Source organism: Chiloscyllium plagiosum, unplaced genomic scaffold, assembly GCF_037043375.1.
Source record: "Chiloscyllium plagiosum isolate Xiang-an unplaced genomic scaffold, Cpla_swu_hap1 HiC_scaffold_17, whole genome shotgun sequence".
NCBI lineage: Eukaryota > Metazoa > Chordata > Chondrichthyes > Orectolobiformes > Hemiscylliidae > Chiloscyllium > Chiloscyllium plagiosum.
The window spans coordinates 59,475,815-59,495,622 of NW_028270155.1; the positions used below are offsets into that span (position 1 = coordinate 59,475,815).

Sequence of the window (19,808 nt, forward strand, 5' to 3'; positions counted from 1 at the left end):
CTGATCTTCCAGAGCCTTTTCTCGATTTGATTATCCAGCAGTTGTTGGCAGTGATGGCAAATTGACAAAATGTAGGAGTGTTAAATTCTTCTCTGATTCTATACCTGAAGACAACACGTGTCAGGTTCAAAATCCTTTTTTTTAAAAAAAACAAAATTCATTCATTGTCACAAGTTCCTCAGAACACTCAGTAGTTGAGTTCTTGAACTTTCCCTGGATTCTTCCCTATCCATGAAATGCGCAAGTACCAGGAAACAATTTAAGATCAAGGTCGGTAGGGCAAACTAACAATATGACAGCCAACAACTGATTGTCCACAACCAGGAAGTGCTTTCCCAGATAGTGCATCATAAATTGGGAATAGTCAGAAGTAACAGCAGTCTTCACTGAAGGAATCAATGCATAAACTAAACAAACCTGGAAGAGAACTAATCTAAATGACCAATTCTTGGCAATGATAAGGTAGAACATCTCTGAGGAGGCAGTAGGGGGGAAGAGGTTGGTGGGAGTGCAATTAACCATCTGATTCCTGTTGGTACATGTAATCTCAATTATCATACATATTGTAAGACTAGTCTGCAACGGACAGACTGTTATTAAAGAATGCCTACAATGGGTAGATTTCAATGGGAGTGAAGCTTAGGAACAGGAATAGACTGTTCCTCTTGAGTGTCTTCTGATGGTCAATTAAATCAAGCATCATCTGCATCTTTACACAGTCAACCTGCTTCAGACCTCCAATCTTTCATGCTCCTGCATGATAAAATCCATGAATCCCAACTCAGAAATGCTCAACTGACCAAGCCTCAAGTCTTTTCCCTAAATGACTAATTACAGCCTTCCACAATGACAATTGCATTTCTATACTGCCTTGAATTCAGTAAAGCAGCCCAGGATACGTCAAACAAGTCTTGACACTGAGCACCATAAGTAGACATAAAGGTAGATGAGCAAAAGCTCATCTGAAGAGAGAGTTTTTTTAAGGATCAGATTCAGAGTGAAAGAGAAGTTACAAGAGGGATTTGGAAGGCACCGCCAGCAATGATGAAGTGAAAAAAACACAGGCATTCTGAAGAGACATCAATTGCAAGAATACAGATATCTCTACATATCGGAGGATTGGAATAGACTGTAGCAATAGGCAAGACTGAGGGCATGGGAGGAGTTGAAAATTTGAGAATTTTTAAAATTGAGGCATTGCTTAACCAGGAGCCAATATAGGTCAGGGAACACTGGAGTGATGGGGATTGAAATTTGATGTGAATTAGGAGAGAGGTAGCAGAGGTTTGGTTGATCTCAAGATCATGAAGGCTAAGAAATGGGAGATTAAGCAGGACTACATTTGAATCATCAAGTCTTGAGATAACAAAGGTATGGGTGAGGATTTTAGCTGCATAAGCTAAGGCATGATTGATGACTGGTAATGTTAAGGAGATGGAAATAAATAGTCTTAATCATCATATAATATGCCGCTGGAAGTTCATCTTAGAGTCAAATTTACCGCCATGATTGTGAACTTCAGTAATTTCAGTCTCAGTTACAAGGAAAAGAGTTGAATTTGATGGCTATGAAATGGAAATTATGGTGGGGTCATAACATAAATGCTTTCAGTACATCCAGTATATCCAATAATGGATGTTGGAGAAACAGTCTGAGTTGAGAAACAACAGAGCAGGAAGGATGAGAGGTGGTCAAATGATGTCTGCTGGTGAAACGGCGTCACTAGCATGGAAATGGAAACTGACATGTGACTGAAGAGCAGCAAATAGTTGAGAAATAGGAGGGGGCTAGGGATAGATCATGGGAGGCCAAGAGATGGAGTGGAACAGAAATCATTACAGATCATGTATGCCTAGAATTGGACAGACAAGAATGGAAGAGAGCCTATTGATTCCCCTCAATGGGAATTCTAGAACTGGAGGACACGGTTTAAAAATCAGAACACTTTGATTTAAGATGGAGATGAGGACAAATTTCTTCTCTCAGAAGTTTGTTCTCTTTCCTAGTGGGGATAGGGTCAAATAATATACTCACAACTTATTTTTAAACTATGTCCCCTACTTTTAGCCTCTTGTTCAAGAGGAATCATATTTCAGCATGCACTCTATCAAGCCCTCTCAGGATCAGACAGTTTCAATATGAACACCTTTCATTTTTTCTAAACTACAGGGAAAAAAATTCCAAATTGTCCAACTTCTCCTCAAAAGACAATTCTTCATCCCAGGAATCTGTTGAGTGATCTGATTCCACTACATTTATGTCCTCTTGTAAATAAGGAGATCAAAATTGTACACAGTACTCCAAATGCGGTCTTACCAGCGCCCTGTACAAACTGTCGCAAAACCTCCCTACTTTTATATTCCATTTCACTTGCAATAAACAACAACATTCCATTTGTCTTTTTAATCACTTTCCATACCTCCATGCATTTTTTTCTGTGATTCAAGTACCAGGACATCCAGATTCCTCTGTGCTGCAGAGTTATTCAATCTCTCTGCAGCTAAGTATGATACTGCTTTCCTATTTTCACTGCCAAAGTGGGCAAGTTCACATTTTTCCACATTATGCTCCATCTGCCAAATGTTTGTCCACTTACTTAATCTAAATCTTGTTGCAACCCATTTATGTCCTCTTCATAACTTACTTTTCTACCTATCTCTATGTTATCAGCAAACTTAGCGACAATACATTTGACTCTTTCCTCCAAGTCATTAATGTAAACTGCATGTAGTTGAGGCTCTAACATTGATCCTGATCTTGCTAACTGGAATTAACTTATGTATGTTTCCTGTCAGGTAACCAATCATGTCACTAGGTCATGCCCTACACGACGAGCTCATTTTTGGTTTAATAATCTTTGCTGTGGCATGATTTCCAATGCTTTCCGGAAATCCTAGTAGAATGATTGAACCATAGAAATTTTACAGCACAGAAAGAGGCCTTTCAGCCCATCATGTCTACACCGACTGAATAAACGAGCTTCCCATTTCAATCCCTTTTTGCAGGACCAGTTCCAGGGTCTGGCAAGTTACTGCTTTTGAGGTCCAGATCTTGAGGTGAGGATTTATGCCTCAACCACCAAATTAGGCATCAAATTCCAGACACAGACTACCCTGTTGGTGCAGATGGTTTTTCCCAGGTCTCCTCTAATCCCTATACAAATCACCTTAAATCCCTGCCTGCCACAGTAACTGACTACTCTACTGGAGAAAACAGCTCTAAGCCTGTCATCATTTTGTATACCATTTCCACAAGTTCTCCTTTATCTTGGTAGCTCATTCATTCATCAAGCAACTATAGTAAATTAATTAAACATGATTTCCCTTTTACAAAGCCATGTTGACGCTGCCTGAGATTTTCTCATTGTCTTGCAATTCCTTAGTGATAGATTTTCCATAATCCATTTTCCATTTGGAAAATATTAGGCTAACTGCTATGCTGTGTCCTGCTTTCTCCATGCCTCATTTTTAAAAACTTAATTAGATCACCACTTAACCTTCTACATTAAGGGAATACAATCTGATTAATGCAACCTGTCTTAATAAATCTAACCTATTTCAGCAAATTCCAAAAAAAATTCTGGGCAGCACTCACTCCAAGGCCAATATATGTTTGAGGAGGGATGTCAACATCTGAACACAGTATTCCAGGTGTGAAATATGAAACCAGAAACAAGCATGAGGTAGCATAAGTTACAACATTGTATATGGAAAAGGAAACTTTTGTGTGGATGTTGTAGGTGTAAGAAGTTGCGCTTTGGTGTGATTGGAAGATTGGCTGGCAACCAGGAGGGAGACACTAAACATAATTGGGTCTTTTTCAAGTTTGGTAAGATGTAATAAATGGTTGCCATAGGCATCAGTCCTGGGAATTCAACTATTTACAATGTACATGAATTAGATGAAATGGAGGGAAGGTATAGTTGCCTAATTTGCAGATAACCCAAAGGTAGGTATGAAAGTAAGTTGTAAAGAAGACAGAAAGGGGCTACAAAAATGTATAGACAGGTTAAGTGACTGAACAAAGATGTGAGAAAGTACAATGTGGGAAGTTTGAAATTGTCCATTATGGCAATACAAAAGCGTATTACCAAATGGTGAGAGTTTGCAGAACTCTGAGATACAGAGACATCTTGGTGACATAGTGCATGAATCACAAAAGATTAGTATCCAGGTACAGCAAGTAATTAGGAAAGCAAATAGAATGTTATCATTTAGAATGAGGGAAATTGAATACAAAAGTAGTGAGATCATTCTTCAGATGTACAGGACACCAGTGAGACCACATCTGGAGTACTATGCACTGTATTGGTCACTTTACTTAAGATGGATGTTCGTGGATTAGAATCAGTTCAGAGAAGGTTTGATAAGTTAACACCGGAAATGTGAGGTTCATCTTATGAGGAAAAATTGGGCAGGTTAGGCTTTATCCACTGAAGTTTATGAGGTGACTGAAACATATCAGATCCTGAGAGCTCATAGTAGGTACATATCTACAGGATGTTTCCCTTTATGGGAGAACTTAGTATTAGGCGTCACTGTTTATAATTCAAGGGTCACCAGAGGTAGATAGATTCTTAAGTGAGGGAGTGATAAATGACCTGGAGGAGGTGGCAGTCTGGAGGATTTGAGATTAATCAGATCAGCCATGATCTTATTGGATGATGCAACAGGCTTGAAGGGCTAAAAAGCTCATGTCTGCTCTTAATTCACATGTGCATCTAAAGTCATAGAGTCATACAGATGTACAGCTTGGAGACAAATCTGTCAGTCCAACCCATCCATGCCAACCAGATATCCTAAATTAATCGAGTCCCATTTGCAAGCATTTGGCTCTTATCCCTCCCTTTCAATTCATTTACCCATCCGGGTGCCTTTAAAATGTTGTAATTGTACCAATCTTTACCACTTCCTCTGGCAGCTCATTCCAAACACACACCACCCTCTGTATGAAAACATTGCCTGTTAGGTCCCTGTTAAATCTTTTCCCTTTCACCTTAAACCTATGCCCTCTAGTTTTGGACTCCACTACCCTGGGGACAAGACCTTAGCTATTTACACTCTCCATTTATTACTTCATATTCCAGTTCCTTTGTGATAAAGACTATCATTCCATTAGACTTATTAATTAATGTTTGCACCTGTAATTTTAAAAATTATTTCTGTCACTCTACTGTATGCTCATTCACAGTCCTTTGTTTCTTGCTACTTGGAAACACTTGGATTTATCTTTCTTTGGTCCAGTGTAATGTTCTTGCAATTATTCACAATGACTTCCTTATAGTTTTGCCAACTTACAATCTGTTCATGTTCAACTGAGACTTTCTTAACCTACCCACATCATTTCTCATTTTCTGCCATTTGGTGTCATGAGAAAATTTGGATTGTATCTCAATTACTGCATCTAAGATAATATCATGTTACTTTTGTAATGAGATTTCTCATTCTGGAAATTATTCTCATCTTCATATTTAACCAATACGGTGGCACAATACTGGACACAATATTTCTGCTGAGTCCAAACAAGTATCTGATACAAGTTCAATGTAACTTCCTTGCTTTTATACTCTATATGCCTGTTAATAAAGCCTAGGATACTGTATGCATTGTTACCTGCTCTCCTCACTTGTCCTGGCACTTTGAATGCCTCATGCATATCAACATCACTGTCCCTCTGTGCCTGCATCCCCTGTAGAATTGTACCCTTTATTTTAATCATCTACTTGTCTATGTTCTTTTCAAGCTGGACGCAATCTTTTTGAATTTGCAATATTTCCAATTTATGTATCATCTGCAAGTTTTGAAATCATGGCCTATACACCAAAGTATAGATCATAACTAGATATCAGGAAAAGCAAAGTTCCAACATTGACCCCTCTAGAATTCTACTATGAACCTTCCCCACCCTGAAAAATATCCATTAATCAATGCTGTCTATTTCCTGTCACTCAGACAATTTTATATCAGTGTTGTTACTGTCCTTTACAATCCATGAGCTCCAAATTTGTTACATGGTGCTATATCGAAAGCCTTCTGAAAGTGCGTGTGTGCAGCCCATCAGTGGCATTTTCCTAATCAACCCTCTCTAATACTTCATCAAAGAAAACTCCAGTAAAATTAGGTCAGCACAATTTTCTATTAAGAAATGCTGGCTTCGTGGTCATAAACCTTTGATATCTATTCCAATTTGCCATTTCAATCAATAAATCGAACTCTGATTCGAGCTTCTGACTTAGGTTGAAGAAATGTTATAGCCGCACCTTATCTACTGACTTTGAAACTGTTTCCTAGCCCTGCTGCCATCTTATGAGGAAAAGGTAAATTTGTTTTAATGCCATACCTAAATTATCGCCTTTACACTTGACATCAGTCCTTGCACTGATGCAATGTCTGCATTTTGATAAACCTTGTATTTTGCTTGTGACATGATGCTGGACCTAACTGTATAACTAAGTGCAGTGACAGCACTCCATTGCAAAATAGGAATGTGATCAATTGGGAGGTAAAATCTAATGTACCAGCAATAAATTGATTGATCCTTCCCCACTAATCTGATTGTGAATGGGAGGAAGTTTAATTCCAAAGTTTTTTGATAACATTTGAAAATTTACTTACCGAGAAAAAAACAGTAGAATATCCACAGCAATATACGTGAAGTTACAGCTCTGCACCAGGTGAAAATGAAACCTAAATCTTAAGCATTTTGGCTTTGTGTCAAATCATGCATGATTCAAACCTACACAAACAATTCTGTGTGCCGATCTTTTTTACCAAATAACTATTTTGCGTATCCACATGCTCTAAGACTAGACATTAAATGAATTTAGTGAAATAAATTGTTATATAAAATGTGGACCTAATATTTGAACTTAGCTTCAGTTGCGAGTGACGTTGCTCTCACCCCTTGTGGCAGGTTCAAGAATAACATTTCATAAGACTCAACATTAACAAATTTTGCCTCGACATGACCAGCTTAGATTTTAAGTGTTTGTAACGAATTTCGTCAATGTGACAACATCAGTAACAATGAGCCACAGCACCCAAATGGAGAGGATGTAGAGTTGAGCCGAGAGAATAGTCTAAATTGAACACACTTTAAGTGAGCTATCCGTCCATTTTAAGTAGGCAATCTGCCCAAAGTTCCCTGGGCAGAAAAGTGAACAAACACGTCAATGAATCAGCAATAGATAATCAGGCAGGATGGAGGACAACAACAACTTGTATTTATATCTTTAATGTGATAAAATGTCCCAAAATGCTTCACTTGTATTACTACATAAAATGACACCGGACCACAAGGTAGTGTTAGGCCAAATGCAAAAAGTATTTGGGTTTAAAGGACAGTATTTAAGGAAGAAACAATTTAGACAGATGGAGATGTTTGGCATGGAAATTCCAGAGTTTCAGACTTTGACAACTGAAACTACAACCACCAATCAAATGGAATAATTAAAATCTGAATGTACAGAGATCATAATTATCACAGCCCAGGTATTTTGGAGGTTTGTGAACTCGGACAAGAGTATAAAGATATGGAAGGGCGAGGCAATAGAGGGATTTGAAAACCAGAATGAGACTTATAAAATCAAGGCTTTGCTTAGCTGGGAGTCCATGTTGGGCAGTGAGTATAGATTTGATGAGTGAATGAATTCAGTATTAAGATGAATGGAAGGAATTAACATGTTTTACAATGGACAGATGTACTCGATACTAAACTGTAAATTCTAATTGTGGAGCTTAAAGTTAAGGCAAATCTCTTAAATAAATATTTTGCATCAATGTGTATAAATTATAACAAAGTTGAGAATGGAGCTGTGATAGAGGAGTGAACGTTTAATGGGATAATTAGATAATTATATGAGGTAAGGAGAGATCCAGTGTAGTGCAGAAATTCTGGTTATGGAATTGAATTGCTATGGCGAAGAGCTGACATCAATATGATAGAAACTAAAGGTTACCTTCTGTGCGGTAATATTTCTTTGCTTCACTGTTCTTACATGGATATTGCAGTTGATTGATTATTTTACTAAATTAATAACCTAAAGAATGATTCAACCTTACTTGGGATGTTTGACCATGCAGTTATGAGAATCTGGAAATTAAAAACTGGTATCAGTGAAAGACATTGTCAAGAATTTGGATCGTTGTTGAAATCCCAATAGATACATTAACTTTCTTTAGGGAAGGAAACCAGTTAAACACTCCAGTTGAACCAACATTTGCTTCCCCTCATGCACCAGCTGGTGGCTTCTTACCTGCCCTCTGAGATGGCCTTACAATCTACTCAGCTATTTGAAACTACAGTATGCATTGGGTCAAGACGAAGGGCAATTATAAATGAGCTGTAAGTGCTAGCCTTGTCAGCGATGTCCACATCAGAGCACATTTCTGAAAATAATCAAGGCAGGTGCCAGGTCCAACATTAGTATCTGCTCAAACTTCGGAAACTGTGATTTGTCTAACTCTCTAAATTTATGTTTCTTTTTAAATTCATTGACAGTGTTGTAATATTTTAGTAAATACATTTTGCAGAGACTCAGATAATTCAAATATTTCTTTTTCTACTTTATTTGTCTTTCCTTCTACATTGCTCCAGTTGCCTCAGTGTGATTGGACACGTAAAAAGATTATATACTGAATTCTGATTTTATTTACCTGCATATTCCAGGATTGGGATGGGCAGTGAATCAGTGGCTCCTTGGTCTAGTCTGCATTGTTAAATATAAACAGCAATCTACTTTGCAGGAATCTGGAGTGAGCAACTTCCTGCGATTGTCCCTTTGGCCATCAAGTTTCTGAGCATCATTTCCAAGTACAGTTGACCTATTGACTGGGATTCTCCATTTTGGAGCTTAAGTATAAGGCAGGGTATGTTAGAAGCTGTTGTGTCCAAAAGGGCTGGGATCGGGATTTCCCCTCTTGATTGTCATCATATCCAAAACTGAGCAACTTGGTGGGCTTGCGATTGGATGTCTATCACTCCCCTCCTTCTAAGCACTCGCACTCCTCCAATCCTACATCTTAAATCTCTCAAAGGGGATTGAAGGACTATGGTCAGAACTTCAGGCATCGTATCCCAGCTTTCCTCAGTAACCCAGGATAAATCCCAAACCCACAGGGTTATTAACTTTGAGTGCTGCCAATCGATATTGCATCTTTTGTTTCAGTCCTATCCAATATCTCTGCTGTGACAACCTGCCCTGATTACATCCTCTTCTTTTGTGAAGACAGATGTCAAATATTGCATTCATTGATTCCTCAGGAAGTTCCCCCTCATCAGGCATTTGCTTTAGCCGTCTTTTTACTTTTTCTATGGTGAAAACACTTCCCCTGTTCTGCTGTCTTGCAATTTTAAAGTGAAATGATGTACCTGTGAAATTAGTAATAGTCTAATGGAGTAATAAATGGAAATATTGAATTGAAGAAATTGTCTTGTACTTTGTCTAATACTGTTGAGTTATATCTTGCCTTGCCATCTTATTTGGTTCTGTATATTTCAAATACAACACTACTTCAAGGAAACATGCATTTAGTCCAAACATTTATATTGTATTTATCATAAAGAAAGTAATCTTCGAACAGTATCTCCTCTTGCCTAATAATGCTGGTGTTATTTAAATTCCAACAAAGATCAGTTTCTTTTAAAATTCTTTCATGTTGTGGCTGTACAGGACATTGGTTAGGCCACTTTTGGAAAACTGCATTCCATTCTGGTCTCCCTGTTATAGGAAGGATGTTGTGAATCTTGAAAGGGTTCAGCAAAGATTTACAAGAATTGTGCCAGTGTTGGACAGTTTGAGTTTTAGGGAATGGCTGAATAGTTGGGGCTGTTTTCCCTGGAGTGTCGGAGGCTGAGGGGTGACCTTAGGGGTTTATAAATTCAAGAGGGCCAGGGATAGGGTGAATTGACAGATCTTTTCCCCAGGGTAGGTGGAGTCCAGAACTAGAGGGCATAGGTTTAAAGTGAGAGAGGAAAGATTTAAAAGGGACTTGAGAGCCAACTTTTTCACGCAGAGGGTGGTGCATGTATGGAACGAGCTGCCAGAGGAGGTGGTGGAAGCTGCTACAATTACAACATTTAAAAGGATTTGTAAATGAATAGGAAGGGTTTAGAGGTAAAGGACTAAATGCTGACAAACAGTACTAGATTAATTTAGAATATCTAGTCAGCTTGGACGAGTAATACCGAAGAGTCTGTTTCCATGTTGTACTTCTCTATGACTCTATTAGATGCAGGGGTTGGTGGCAAAGCAACCATTTATTATCCAGAGAGCAGTTGAGCGTCAACCACTTAGCTGTGGATCAGGAGTCACATGTAGGTCAGAACAGGTAATGGATGGTGCATTTCCTTCCCAAAGGGAAATGATGAACCAGACTGGTTTGTATGACAACTAATGTAATTTCATGGTTTACTGAGGCTAACTTTCAGTTCTATATGTATGTAACTATCCTTTACTTGAACTTAAACTCCAGAAGCTGTCCTATGTCCCTACAGCATTAGTCTGAGTTTCTGGATTACTAGGTTAGAGGTATTATCACTACATCACCAATTGGTTAATAGTTCCTTAATGTCCCTATATCAGTCTATATGTCTCACTCACTTACTAGACTTGAAGTTGCCTTTCATTTTGTCCTTGTCCCCAGTTTGCTCAGCCTAGAATATCTGGCAAGACTATTAATGGGGCTATTCCACTCACCATTATCAAAGAGTAAATTGGACAGTAATGTCCAGCACCTGTACGTACAAAGTTAAATGTGGAAATCAGCAAGTTCCTGTCTGATTTTCCTTATTGCTTTCAGCTTCACCTCACAGGTACCCCACTAAGGACACCTCACTGAAATCGAGGAAGGGCATGAAGTTGTCCAGCAAATATCCACTAAATACTTTAGAAATTGTTCTGACTGGTCCAATCAAGTGTAGTCATTTTTTTGGAATTGTAATAAATCTTAATTACTACCAAAATACCCTCTCTGGCACTGAAAGTTTATTCTTATAAACATGAGGGCTCATTTGTTCATTTGCCCGACCATCCCCTATGGCTCAATTCCTACATCAAGACCTTTCTGCACCTGTACTAAACTCACGACAGCTTTTTCAATGCTGGGAATTGAGTGTGGGTTCACCCTGCTGACTCCCCACCCCCTCCCACCATCATGCCCTTTCCAATGGAATTCCAGTTGCCTCCTACAGGGTGCTGTGCTGTACTGGAATCCCATTGAGCAGAGGCTACAAAATGTCTGTGGGCAGCTACAAGGAACAAGAACTCATGTGTCATTCATGGCCACTGATTGCAAAATATTTTTGCCTCATGTTGTTTCTTTTCCTATAAATTAACTTCAGTTTCTACTCCCTCTTTAACCTTGTGACTCACATGAAAGCTCCCTGCTAACCTTTACAGCTGACGAAGCATTATTGGTGGACCAGGCAGAAACTGGCATTACATAAAATAAATGTCCCCTATTTCTAAAATAATTCATTCTTGCTTTCAATCAGTCTGCAGAGGAGAGATTTGTGTGAGGGCTCTGTATAGCCATAACCACAGTTCTTATTCTATTGAGAACTGGTCAGCAGTCTGTCTTCACAAAAAAATTATTTGGCAAGCATGCATAAAGCAAGAAGGAACAGGCAATGACATTTCTGCAACATTAACAACATGTAATTACTTTGTTTTCATTCATTTAATGGAAAGTGAGCATCACTAACTGGACCAGCATTTATCACCCATCCATAATGGCCCTTGAGAAGGTGATGGTCTTCTTGAACCATTGCAGTCCATGGGATGTAGGAACATCCAATCTGCTGTCAGAAACGGTGTTCCAGTGTTTCAATCCTGTGACATTGAGGGAACAGTGATACAGCTTCAATTCAGGATGGTGTATGGCTCGGAAGGGTAGCATTTCCATACATCTGCTGTCTTTGTCCTGCTAGGCAGGTGCTGTTGAAGAAGTCTTGACAAGGCTGTAGTCTATGTTGCAGATGGTACTTGCCATCATCGTATGTTGTTGGCAATGGGAGTGAACATTGAAGGTGTTAGATGGAGTTAAGTGGGCTGCTTGTTTTGGACTGTATTTAAATCGTTGAGTGTTGTTGTAGCTGAGCCTACTAGTACAAGTGCAGGCTGTTCAATCACAATCCTGACTTATGTCTTGTAGATGATGCATAGACTCTGGGGAAACCAGAGCTGAGTTACTCAATGAGGAATTTCACTTACATTCACTGCACGCTACCATTGCATGCTGTTTTTAGCCAGCATTTTGAATTTGATTCCCTTTTAAAACAGCTAAAGTGCAGGTCGGGAATGCTTTCAGGAGAAATAAAACAATGATGCTTCATATTGTAGACAAACTGAAAGGAACTGCGGACACTTCAAATCAGAAACAAAAACAGACTGCTGGCAAAACTCAGCAGGTTCAGCAGCATCTGAGAGAGAAAACTTAGTTAATGTTTCGGATCAAGTGACCCTTCCTCAGAACTGATGGCAGCCAAGAAAATGTCGGCTTATATGTAGAAAATAGGATAGAGAGAAGGGGTAAGAAGGAAATAATAGGTGGGGTTAGAACCCAAAGAGAGAGAAGAACAGTTGAACAAAGGAGTGGAGAACAATCTGGCTAGAAGGGTGAATAGCTATTATTGGGGACTGTTAGTGGCTAATGATGGGTTGTGTGTGATAGCAGACTACAGTACATGAGACCAAGGCCTGGTGTGTGGGGGATGAGGTAAGGACTTGCTGAGCTCAAGCCCTAAAGTGGTTGAACCTGATATTGAGTCCAGAAGGCTGCAGGGACCCCAAGTGGAAAATGAGCTGTTCTTCCAGCTTGTGCCGAGCTTCACTGGAGCACTGCAGCAAGCCTGAGACAGACATGTTAGCCGGGGAACAGGCTGGTGTGTTAAGGTGGCAGGGAACTTGTAGCTCAGGGTCTTTTTTGCAGAATGTAGATGTTCTATGAAGTGATCACCAAGTCTATGCTTCGTTTCCCCAGTGTAGAGGAGACCACATTGTGAGCAGTGAATACTGTAGATTATGTGAAGTGCAGGTAAATCGCTGCTTCACCTGGAAAGTGTCTCTGGAGGCTTGGATACTGAGGAGAGAGGAAGTAAGCGGGCAACTGTCACACCTTCTGCGATTGCAGGGGAAGGTGCAGTAGGGGGTTTGGGAGTGAAGGAAGAGTGGACCAGGGTGTCCTGGAGGGAACGGTCCCTGCAGAAGGCTGACAAGGGAGGAGGAGGAGAATATATCTCTGGTGGTAGCATTCCACTGGAGGTGGCAGAAATGGCACCTAATGATCCTCTGGAGGTGGATGCTGTTGGATGGCAGATAAGGACAGGGGGACCTTATTGTCCTTCCGGGAGGGAAGAGAGGGGGTGAGGGCTGAAGTATAGGAAGTGGGTTGGACCTGGCTGAGGGCCCTGTCAATTACGCCGCTGGGGAATCCTCAATTTAGGAAGAAGGTGGACATTTTGGTGGCTCTCTTGTCAAAGTTGGCTTCATCAAAACAGATGTGCCAGAGACAGAGGAACTGGGAGAATTGAATAGAGTCTTTACAGGACATAAGGTGCAAGGATGAATAGTCAAGGTAACTGTGGGAGTCGGTGGGCTTATAATAGATATTGGCCGTCAGTCTATCATTAGAAATGGAAACAGATGTCAAGGAAGGGAAGGGAGGAGTCAGAGGTGTACCAGGTGAAAGAGGGAAGCAGCACTGATGATATCATCAAAGTACCAGAGAAACAGTTAAGGGTCAGGGTGGAAATAGGTCTGAAAGATGGGATGTTTCACATACCCCATGAAGAGGCAGGCATATCTAGGATCCATGTCTGACCAGCCTTTGATCTGGAGAAAATTAGATAAGTTGTTAAGGATGAGGACGAGCTCAGCCAGATGGAGGAGCATGGTGTCTCTGTCTCAGGCTTGCTCCAGTGCTCCACTGAAGCTCAGCGCAAGCTGGAAGAACTGCACCTCATTTTCCACCTTCTGCACTCAATATGAAGTTCAACAACTTTAGGGCTTGAGCTCTCCCATGTCTTTACAGCAACCCCCACACACCAGGCTTTGTTATCACATAGTCTGCTATTATACACAACCCATTGTCAGCCATTAACAGTCCTCATTAATAGCTATTCACTCTCCTACTCAGATTGTTATCCACTCCTTTATCTGTCCAACAGTTCTTTTCTCTCTTTGGACTCTATCCCCATCTATCATTTACTCCTTACTGTTATGAAGTTGAAGGCATGTACTGTACATTTAAGAGAGAATGAAAACTGGCAAGCACCTGTCATGTCACAGAGTGTGCTAGAAAATGGAAAAATGTAACATTTGACTGTAACCTAGATACCAGTTGTTTTCACATCAGTTCAAATTAACCAATCAGTTTAAATTATGTCCCGAGATACAAAACCCAATCAAATCTGAATTTTACTGTTTTGACAACATTGAACCAATGAGACGATCCAATGTTTGGGGTATACAAGCAGGCATTTTGGAAAGTTAGCCAGGAGAAAAAGCACCACCTGCCACTGTTAGACAGACTGCCCGAAAACACTCTCTGCCTGAAACATCTTTGCAGCCGAAGACTGAAGATGACCCAGGGAGATCTTCAAACTGAGGAAGATCGACACCGGAGATGACAACCACTGCCTGGTTTTGAAAATGAAGTTGCCATAAATTTAATAGGGGCTTTATTGGACCAGTATATTGTTATAGAATGGGAGGTAGATAACAAACTTTTAAGCGATAGAAGGCTTACAGTTGTAAATAGTTGTTGTTTAATGTTCATGCTTAGAGTTAAAGAATAAATTGATATTTTTTGTTTAATAGTGGAATTTGGGGAGTTATCTGTCACTCTTTCTTTATCAGATTACAAGGTGAGGTGAACTTTCCTGCGTGTTTGGTTTAATTAGCAGAGGGATTTACTGGTGTGTCATAACACTTACCCCCTCCCCCCATCCTATCTTCTGCATATAAACTGATCTTTTCCTAGCTACCATCAGTCCTGAGGGTCACTTGACCTGAAATCTTAACTCTGATTTCTCTCCACAGATGCTGCAAGACCTGCTGAGCTTTTCCAGCTATTTCTGTTTATGCTTCATATTGTGTTCTGCAGTTCTTCCTTTGTAATGCCAAAAAACAATGTATATCAATACAGCATCTTTAACATAGCATCACGTCCGAGCTACAGCATTTCACTGGAGTGTACTCAGACAGAAGCTGGGACAGTACCATAGAAACAGATATTGGAACAGGAGATTGTAAGCTTCAAATATGCAAGTTCTAAGCAGCCGAGGTATGACTGGGGAGCAGGAAGGTGAGCTGTGCCCAAGTGAGATTACTGGGTAAAAAAAAGGAAAGGAAGAAACGATAGGTGGGGATATAGCCCAAAGAGAAAGCAGTGGCCTTAGGTTCTATTGGCAGCCAAAGTGCGTACCTAAGTAGATAAGGGAAAACTCTGCTTGCATAAGCATACCAAAGATTTGGCTGTGGATCCTGCAATGCCTCTTGGCATCCTAACGTGTTTCACAGCTATGCATTTAAACCATTCAGTCATCAGGTCTCGGACAGTCATTTAGACCAGAGGGCCAATAGAGACAGATTAGCATTTTCATCCCTCTAGTTGCCAAAATTGATCGCTGATAGAACCTGCCTGAATTCCCATTGAAATGGTGGGTGACCAGCATCATTGCTCAGGCAGTGGAGATGAAAACCTATCCCATAAAAATGGAAAGTCCATGTCAAACATTAAACGATGCATGCTGAACAAATAAAGTAAAAAACACACTCTAGATTCCAATAGCAAATCATTGAGATTCAAATCTGACAATAAAACAATAAACCAATGAGCCGGTGAAGAGATTGTCTTGCCTATAATAGCATAATTGGACAAAAATTAACACCCAAGCCAATTTTATATGTAATTTACAACATAGATCCCATCAGTCATGCTCTGTTGCAGTGTTTATATTCCAAAGAGCATCTTCCTAAATTATGTCATATTCATTGAAACCGAAATATGAGCCAGGATATTCGAAATGCTCCCTGCTCTTAAAGCCACAAGATTATTAATCCATCTGGACTGTCAGAGTAAAACATTTTATATGAAGGAGATGATGATGTAGCAACATAACCCCCCTAACCACAAAAAATTTCTACATGTCATAGTGATTCAATTATAACAAAGACATTTCCTAGTGAAATGGTTGCTGGTATTCTTAACAAGAGGCTAAATGACTTCCTTTTGAGTCATCCAGAAGGTTAAGCGCTTAAGTGGATTAGGGATTGAACTCACAGCTTTTGAAACAGTGATCAATGGATCTTTGGTATTAAAGATGATGGGATGAGGGCAAAAGGGTAATACTGAGGTGAACAATCACCTACAGGGTTATTGAATGCCAGAACAGGGTCAGCAGGTCAAACGGCCAATCTTCTTTGATCCTGATGATCCTATCTCAACTCCAATGAAGCTAAGAATGCTTCTGAGGAAGGGTAACTGGATCCCAAATGTTAACTCTGATTTCTCCTGCTGCCAGACCTGCTGAGTTTTTCCAGCATTCATAGTTCTTTGCCTTTTTGTTGAGTGACTAAGAAAATAGGACCCTTGCAGTATGGAAATGGGCCATTTGGGCATACAAGTCCACACTGACCCTCCGAAGAGCACACCACCCAGACTCAACCCCACCCGGTCCCCCTCTCCTTAATCTATATTTCCCATGGCTAATCCACATTACCCACACATCCCTGGACATCACAATGGAATTTAGCATTGCCCATCCACCTAACTTGTACAGTAGCTCAGTGGTTAACACTGTTGCCTCATAGTGCCAGGGACCCAGGTTCAATTCCAGCCACAGTCCAAAGATCTGCAGGGTTAGGTGAATTGACCATGCTAAGTTGCCCACAGAGTGCAGAGATGTGTAGATTGTGTGCATTAGTCAGGGGGGAATGAGTTTGGGTGGAATACTCCCTCAAGGGTCAGTGTGAACTAGTTGGGCTGAAGGGCCTGTTTCCACACTGTAGGGACTCTATTTCATTCTTGACCTTCTACATGGTAGAGTTTGCACATTTGGAGATGATGATGTAGCAACATAACCTCCCTAACCACAAAAACCACAAGGCTGAAGGAGCCTTGGTGAGTTACCACCATGCATCTTGTGGTGATGTAGAAGTCCACAATAATTAAGAAATGACTCAAAGCAAGACGAACATAAGCTGCCATTGGTGTATCTTCAGCAGCTACACCAATACATTGTCCATTCCTTATTCCAGGAGGTATTGGTGGAAGTGACATAACTGACAGCTGACAGCATGGTGCAAATTTGTTCCGAGGTAAAACAGATTCTGGAAAATCTGGAGATGGGCTTTGGGAGGATGTTACCATGGAGATTCATTGTCTCTATATTGGGATCTGCCATGCGACTACACTGTGCATTAAAGCTTGGCATTGTAATTTCTGGTCACATCTTTAATAGAAATAAAGTGAGAATACTAACCTTAAAATATATATCACTGACCTGATCAGAAATAAAGTGACCCGAATCCTCCTGTTTGTGCTGAAAGTAATCAAATTCAAACTTCACCAATGCCAGCACAGTCCACCAAAACCTCAGCCAATCGGAGCCTTCCAGGGTCACTCTACAGTTTGAGGATGATTGATTTTGATTGGGCAGCACAGCACAGGATGTGATGTCAGCATATGGAAATGCCTATGGGAGGCTCAGTTCCTTTCACTTTTGATGCTGATGCCAAGTTATGAGGCTAATTGGTTTAAAATGCCAGGTTTCATTTCTGACCTCTTCCAAACTAAAAGCTGGCAGTGTTTTTTCCTTTTCCCTTCAAGAGGTGCCCGAGGTGAGGGCCGAGTTGGCTTAATTGCAGTGCCAGCCCTGATCACTTGAATTTCATGTGGAAATGGAAAGATAATGCCTTTCTTTCCATTCAAAGTGATGCAACACTTTCTATCCATCCCAACTGCAGATGCAGTTAAAATAGGAGGAAACAGTTCAGAAGATTTTACAAACTGCAAAATATTTGTTAATTGCCACCTTAAGACTTCCCGAAGTTAGAAGATATTTCTCTATGTAATTGCATTTACATTGTTAATATGAATACTGGGAAAGGGGGCAGAGAAGCAGGAGCCTTGGTTCAGTAGAATGATCAACTTAAACATATGAAAAGAGGAGAAATAGACCATTTGGCCCTCAGACCTTCTTGTCATTCAATAAGATCATGATTGATCTACTTCAACTCCTGCTTCACATAATATCCCCCATCCCTTAGTTCTGTTAGTTCCCAAAGATCTATCAAACTTGAAGACTGTGACTTCAAGCCCAAATTCAAGAGATAACACACATAATCTAGGCAGATACTTCAGCACAATTCAGAGGGTGTGCTGCAGTGTCACAGGTACTGTCTTACACAGATGCTAAACTGACTTCCCAGCTGCCTGCTGAGGTGGACCTATCACAGGACACCAATTGAAGACAGACAGAGGAGTTCCCTGTGTGCTCTGGTCAATATTTAACTCTCAACCGAGGTGACTAGGGCAGATTATCTGGTCATTGAACTTTGTAGGATTTGTGCAAATTAGCTGAAACAGCTCATATGCTCCAGTCACAATACATTAAAAAAGCACTAGATTAGCTCTAAAGTACTTTGGGACATTCTGATGCAAAACATCAAACCAGGTTCGTTCTTTATGCTGATTCAAATTATTCTTCTGTACTGAAAGTCTTCCAGGAACTCAACTTCCCTTTTATATTTGAGAACTTTGCCCATTCATTGAAATTCCTTAAAACTGGTGATTGAGTTGCAGAAATAAAGCACTGACTCCTTGATGTGATGATACCATCTGATGGCCTGTAATGTTTTCACTGTCTCTTCAGTTCAATTGTAAATAGCACAATACATTGGAAAATGACATGGATGCTCACAGTGCTGCCACGTACAATGTCACGAGATAATGCAAGTTGATATTGGTCATCAGTTCCTCTTATCTCATCAACAATTTGTATTTCTTAAGTGCCTATATTCTAGTTTTGACTGGAAGCCCAAAAGTGCTGGCTGAAACTTACTGCCCAGACATCAGCACTTTATAAAAATGGATTGAAAACTGCTGAGGTGTTGTGGACACAGTGGTGAGGAGAGGTCTGAAAAATGACCAAAAGGACTCAAGGCATGAGGTTGCTCTTTAACATTGAACTCGGATTTCCTCCTTCCATATTCTGCCCTGAAAGCTTGTCTCTCACCACCCAACCTCCTCCTCAAAAACTTAAAATATGCTTCATGTGTAAAAGAAAATGTAAAATTCCGTAAATGGATAATATAATTGCTGGAAGGAGTCACTGGGAACCTGCATGTAGTAGAGGATTGACAGAAATATTATGGATTAGAACTGCAGAGTAACATAATATTAAACAAATGATACATTGCGAAAATAAAGGGAACGACAAATGTCTCCTGTATTCCATTTGATTAAATGCCACTCTTATATATGTCAATGTAATGAGTCATAATAAAAGCAGTAAATCACTGACAATTTGGCAAAAAGCAATCGAACATCTTCAGTACAAAGATTTTTCTTACAAGCTGATGAGAGCCATCGCTTCATTGAGTCTCCATCCAAGCGATCCTCACCATACATTGTAGACTTAGGTCCTTATTATTGGTGCAAGGTTACGAAGGAAATTCTCTAATAACTGCCGGGGAAAGCCAAAGTCCGTCCCAATGGTCACATAACCCTGCAAAAAAGAGATGAGACTATAGAGTTCAACGATACTGCTGGCTGCCCGCGATCAATGTATTTTAAGATACCTGT

At 40.2% G+C, this 19,808-nt stretch overlaps 2 protein-coding genes across 2 annotated transcripts in view; both read right to left on the bottom strand.

Annotated features, from left to right (window-relative positions):
• nlrc5 (NLR family, CARD domain containing 5) overlaps positions 1-6,792 on the bottom strand; it is a 179,509-nt gene extending 172,717 nt beyond the window's left edge. The window contains exon 1 of the mRNA XM_043707157.2: positions 6,615-6,792. The gene's annotated coding sequence lies outside the window, so the exon portion shown is untranslated. The remainder of the gene's footprint in view (positions 1-6,614) is intronic.
• A 12,641-nt stretch (positions 6,793-19,433) lies between these two features.
• Positions 19,434-19,808, bottom strand: part of cetp (cholesteryl ester transfer protein, plasma) — a 58,577-nt gene continuing 58,202 nt past the window's right edge. The window contains exon 16 of the mRNA XM_043707160.2: positions 19,434-19,731. Within this exon, the coding sequence (XP_043563095.2) occupies positions 19,642-19,731 (90 nt within the window). The 3' untranslated portion in view covers positions 19,434-19,641. The remainder of the gene's footprint in view (positions 19,732-19,808) is intronic.